Consider the following 6,026-nt stretch of genomic DNA (forward strand, 5'->3'; position numbering starts at 1 on the left):
GGTTAGATTCAGGCTCAGGCCTGCTACAGGCTCTGCTATAAAATGCTGGTGTCATTTCTTAAAAAAACATATTTTTAATTGAATACCTGCTGTGGGTGTTACCATTCGGGTGGGGCAAGTGGAGGCTAGAATTATGTGGTTGGAGGGAAAAGGATCTGGAGGCAGCTGGAGGACAAGAAAACATCAAGTTGTCAGGCCTCTGTTGAGAAGTGTCTCTTACAGTGTTTTTGTCTTTGGCTGCAGCTGCAATGTTTCTTTCTGTGGTTAGACAGTAACTTAGATCTTCAATAATTAATCACTAGTTCATTGTATATAAAGCTTCACTGACCTCAGAGCAGCAGGGAGAAGTCTTTGTCTGGGGTCTAAACCTGTAAAGGAAGCAGAGGATCAGTGTGAGAGCTGCTCAGACTTGTTGGTTTTCCCCTGTTTTAATGCTTCAACCTACTGACATGCAGGAACGCATGACCAGCACCTCCCCAACTCAACAGGTTCACACAGCACAGTCTCAGCTCATTTCAGTTTCCTGTAAAACACAACGTTCAGTTTTCTTTCAGTTTGTACTTTTGTGCTCTCCTCTGAATTCTGATCTTTCAGTTGGAAATTCTCATATACATACATACACATGGAGGTTGGAGCGCCCTCTGCTGGTAGGAAGCGAAAGAGCAAAGAGAGAAAAACTGATGGTTTATTTTCTGGAGTCACACACACAACACAGTCAGAAAAAAGTCACACACACTTTTGTAGCACTAGTTCCCAGCAGGGGGCAGTGGAGGATTTGATATTTGTGTTCAAACATCAGTCAGTTCCTGTTCATAAAATCTACACATTCTGATGCATTCATCACAATCATCATCAATCTACATCCTGACTGAAAATCATTCTATAGATCATTAAATGTTGTGAGTTAAACACTCAGTGACTGTAATATCTATCTATCAGTTCAGACAGATGAACCACAGAGGATTCAAACCTGCAGCAGCTCTGTTCTTCTAAACAGCATCAGCAGACGTGTGAACAGAGCAGACAGAACAACATGTGGTTCATCTCTTATAATAAACTGACTCTGATCTCAGAGACAGACACTGACTGTTACTCACAGGCAGACAGAAGTTAACAGACTGAAAAATCCAAGATACCATCACCAGTGTCTCTAATTTATATAAAAACATACTAAATGAAATAAGACAACTTTTATTGTGAACACAAACACAGAGTTAACAGACCATGTAAAACATGTAACTGACAGGTTAAGACACCTTTTAACAGTCAACAACCTTTTCTCCAACAGCAGAGTTATTTATTTAGGTTACTGCTTTATTCTCGCTTTATCATACATCTTCACTACATTCCTTCATTAAATTCAACAACGTTGGCACCATATCACTGTTAATAACAGCCAGGCCAGTCAGCAACCAGGCCAGTTCAAATAAAAGATGCTGTACCTGAGGTTTTAAAACATATCAATGTGGACAAACTGTGACTGCTGTTGTTTAACTTGTTGAAGAGATGGCAAAATGTTTACTGTGCAGCTGATGTGATTCAATATTCAACCAAACACCTATTAAAATTATTTGACAGATAACATTCTTGTAAATATCTACAAAGCATTACAGTTTTTACTGAATGGTAACAAACTCTCAGTTAATGTTACAACACTGTGAAGTTTATTTCCCTCCTTCTTCACTCTCTGTGCTCAGTGACCTGTAAGACATATTGGAAATAAAAAGTTATCCTCTTGGTCTTTTGCTCTTGATGTACAGATGTCATAAAAAGTAACGAGTCAGATTATTAGATGTAATATAACAGACAGAGTTACCCTCAGTCGTACTGGATGGAAGAGTACTGAAGCTCCTGATCTGATAAAGATGGATCTGTAGGAGGTGAGGGAAACTCTGAATCGGAGAAGCTGGATGTCCCTGATTCTGCTTTGGAAACAAACCAAGTTGTTAGAAATGAAGAATGTGTGCTGAGCATCACTGTGTACCGTGCCCGGGCCTGTTTGAGGAGGTGGACTCAGGCACAGTTCAGTCAGACTCAGACACCGTGCTCATCTAGAGTGAACGTTAAACGTGCCTGAGTCCAGTGCAATGCGAGCACAGACCAGCAGGGGAGTAACACAGTACACAGCAAACAGGCCTGATACTTGTATCACACACAAGTGGAAGACAAGACAATCTCAAAAGACGTGTCTCCTACCTCACCAAATGAAGCAAACTAAACAAGCACATGCTCTAAAATTCAGTATAAAGTTTGGTATAAATCCAGGTTTAAGAATACATGCGATAAAATATTCTAAAACATTAAAATAACTTAGTGACCATTTTGTTGATTCTGTGTGTCTTCAACAGTGAAGGTGGAGTGAAAAGACAGAGGCGGGAATTCATCTTGATCTGAAAAAGACATTTAAAAAAGTGTTAAAGCATCATATTAAAACAGATGACAGCTGTGAGAATGATATTAAAAGAAAGAGAAACCACGCAGCAGCTACAGAGGTGGAGAGGCCTCGTACCTTTTTCTGTCTGTGGGTCTCTGCTGTGGTTTGTCTCAAGACAGATGCTCAAATTATCAGCAGCATCTGCAGCATCTAAAACAGAACAGCAGGTGTGACAGAGACGATGTGACCTTTCTAACACAGTGCTTCTCAAATATTTCTGGTTACAGCCCCAGTGTGAGACGTGACACTGCTGCTGAACTCTGAATGACTTATTTAGCACTTTATCTCAAAGTAAACGACTTTTCCTTTTCCCGTCTTTTTACCTTTTTTACGTTTCTTTTTCTTATCTTTTTTGACGACAGTGTACATGTCCTTGTTTGGATCACTCAGCTTGACCTGTAGTAAGACTGAAAGGAGGAGGAAAATAATATTTTCATGTTGCCTCCCAGTGTTTAGGTTCAGATTTTACAATGCATATTTATGAATAATAATAATCATAGCACCTAGTTGTTTCTTCCAGTAGAGCAGTCCAATCACCAGCAGCTGCAGAAACAGCACAACAGAGATAATGGCCCACAGCAGGATGTAGTAAGGATGAGGGAAAAAAACCCCTCTGCGAGGTGCTGGAAAAAATCAAAGAGACGTCAGGAAGTAGTTCCTTAAGTCATAAATCATAAATCTGTTCATCATGGAATCATTCTGACCCTACTGGCCTAAATGTACTTATTGCAACTTTTTTTAGTACTTTGTTTTCAACTCTAATTCTACTAAAATTAACATTTATTTCCATTAACCACCTATAATGTTGTTCAAATTGATTTGGTCGTCTGGATGACTTGAACCGTACCTTTTCTGTCTGTGTGTTGTGTGTTTGAGTTCTCACTTTGTTTCACCGAGCCGTCAGTCTTTGGGATCCTCACTAGAATTTAAAATACAGAGTTTGTACGAACTCAGTCACTCAGCCTGAAGAGCGACTCCATTTATACATACAGCTGAACAGAGATGCTGTAGCTGCTCAAACACTGTCCCTTCTCATACTGCAGTTAATATGACTGTCTCACCTTTGACTGTGTGCCGGCTCTCTGCTGATTCTCCAGCTCCAGAGACGACAGACCCAACTGAAAAACACCATGTAGATATTTTCTGTCAGATACTAACATGACTGATACTGACATGAACTGACTGCTGTGTATAAAAGATTGAATGTACCTGTGGGGTTTGGAGCCACAGCTCTGATCATCAGTTGGCTCTCTGCTGACTCTCCAGCTCCAGAGATTTTACACTTGTAGAAGCCGTCATCAGACTTGGAAACATTTTGAATAGTCATGTTTCCTGTCGGGCTGGTCCCAACGAGGAGGCTGTCTTTATAGAAATCAGCTGTGAGGTTGGAGGAAGGGTTCCTGCTTCTGCAGCGCAGAGTCACAGCTGCTCCCTCCATCACAGGAAGAACAGGACTCTCCAGGACCACATGACCTTCTGAACAACATCACAAAATGCTTACTCCAGGTAACATTTCTGATACTATATATTATTGTTCTACAGTTTAAATCTGTACAATAAACACACCAGAGACAGTGATGTTGACAGAGTTGCTTCTCCGTCCTCCTCCACCTTCACACCAGTATCCTCCACTGTCTGATTTAAAGGCATAGTCAATGGTGCAGGTCACTGTTGATGGCGCTGCACCATTCAAACATTTAGGAGTGATATCATTGACATTTCTCACTCTCCATCCTGCTGGGTCATTAAACCCCTGACAGGTAAAAGAGACTGATTCATATTGAAAGAGCTGCAGTCTGGATGGAACCATGTGAAAATCTGCATCTGAAACAAAAGAGAAAAAGGACTTAATTTTGCCTTGAACGTAATCGTTACATTTTAAGAATAAGCAGTCAGAGAAACATGGTGAAGACAGGGATGATGTGATGATGGTTTCTTTGAGACTTTGACTGAACAAGATAAAACCATAAATCATTTTTCCTGAGGTCAGCAGTCACTTTACATTGATAGACTACAGAGGTTATTAAGGATCGGATGGTTAAGAAAAATAAAACCATCTTTAATTTTGTCCAAGCAACATAACACCACATCATCAGCAAAAAAAGGACGGACGATTGGTACACGATGAAACCTAATTTTCATTCTTGCACTTGTACTATGGCACAAGCTGCATGTGTTCCTTCAGTTTGGGACTTTAGGGTTCGATGATGAATTATTCAGGTTACATTTCTTGTATCATAAAGCATCTGTGTGTCACTTACCAGATGTCTGAGGATAACCTTGCTGCACATGTGTGACCAGCAGCATCAACACATTTATCACTAGAGAGACAAAACAGGAGAGATTTCTTTTATAGTATATGTAGAATTTATATTAATCACATATATATGAAATTATATAAACTGAAATGTTGAACAGCTGCTAAACACTAAAAATATACATAACAACAACAGGAAAGTTCAGATAGTTTGAATATTCATTTATAAATGACATGACTGGGATTATATTGTTGATTGTTATTTATAAAGAGAAAGATGAAATGGTGATAAAAAGACTAATGTAGTACTCACACAGTCTGAAGCAGAGAGCTCTGACCTCCATGTCGCCTTCCTCCTGTCTGAGCATCAGACTGCACTCACACTAAATACACTGAGCTGAGAACTTCCTCTTCCTGTGCAGGTCATCTCAGTTTCTACAACACCCTGCAGCCACACATGTTCTCTGTGTGCACACCTGAGTATCAGAAACCATACTGAAGGTTTCCTCTCCTGTAAGACACTACATTCTGACTTTGGTATCTCCCTGCAGTGGCACCAACACTGCTGCAGAAAGCGACGAACACAACCTAAACTACAATGATGTTCATTTTCCTGCAAACAATACATTCTGCCATCAGATGAACTTTACAGGTTGCTATCATCAGAAGCTGGAGCTTCACCTTTGACCTTTAACAGAAAAAGACTCTTCAGTGATTTGTCCTGTTGGGTGAAGCTGCTGTGGGCTGATGCTAACTTGAATAAGAGGTCCCACTCTGCCCCCTGCTGGAGATCAGTCGTCTTTCTATCAGCTTACTACAACAATAAAGAAGCTCCTGGTTCACTGCCCTCAGATGTGATTGCTGCTGTAGTATTTTATAATGATGGTGGTAAACCGCCTGGCAACTGGATCAAAGTGCAGCCTTTTATTCATGTGTTAAACATTAACAAAGAAACTGAAAGCAAGCCACAATTCAGCTGAAAGAAATCCAGTTATTAGAGCTAAATGTTGAATGGTTTGACATCTGTAGTCTCACATAAGAAAAGAGTTGAAATGTTGGTTTTAAATTAATTTCTGTAATTTCTTCTGCCAATCAAACAGAAACGTCAATCTATCAGATCCACTGTTTTAGAAAGATTCTCATCCTGAAAACACTCAAATGTAAGATACTTAAAGATCTGGGTATGAAACTACGATGTAAATCAACCCTTTTTACAACAGATCAACAGACCTGAATCTAATAGGTCGAGCGCTGGGGCTGTTGTAGATAAGACTGGGCGGGCGTATGTCAGTTTACCTGTTTGTTTTATGGACTCTGAACGTGTGCAGCTCGCCG

General features: G+C 40.2%; 1 protein-coding gene across 2 annotated transcripts; it reads right to left on the reverse strand.

The window, feature by feature from the left end:
* Nucleotides 1–1,175: 1,175 nt before the first annotated feature.
* LOC108902365 (uncharacterized) lies at nt 1,176–5,073 on the reverse strand. 2 transcript variants are annotated; one of them, XM_018704221.2, is made up of 12 exons: nt 5,005–5,073; nt 4,696–4,755; nt 4,001–4,258; nt 3,644–3,910; nt 3,496–3,552; nt 3,282–3,353; nt 2,938–3,057; nt 2,758–2,841; nt 2,510–2,584; nt 2,319–2,390; nt 1,817–1,922; nt 1,176–1,701 (listed from the first exon to the last, which is right to left on the reverse strand). In XM_018704221.2, exons 1-11 carry the CDS (start codon nt 5,057–5,059, stop codon nt 1,819–1,821), a joined length of 1,224 nt encoding a protein of 407 aa, XP_018559737.1. In that variant the 5' UTR covers nt 5,060–5,073; the 3' UTR covers nt 1,176–1,701; nt 1,817–1,818. The 2 variants fall into 2 exon arrangements, with proteins under 2 accessions (XP_018559737.1, XP_050924478.1); XM_051068521.1 differs by lacking the exon at nt 3,282–3,353.
* Nucleotides 5,074–6,026: the final 953 nt, after the last annotated feature.

This window comes from Lates calcarifer, unplaced genomic scaffold, assembly GCF_001640805.2.
Source record: "Lates calcarifer isolate ASB-BC8 unplaced genomic scaffold, TLL_Latcal_v3 _unitig_4816_quiver_743, whole genome shotgun sequence".
Lineage (NCBI taxonomy): Eukaryota > Metazoa > Chordata > Actinopteri > Centropomidae > Lates > Lates calcarifer.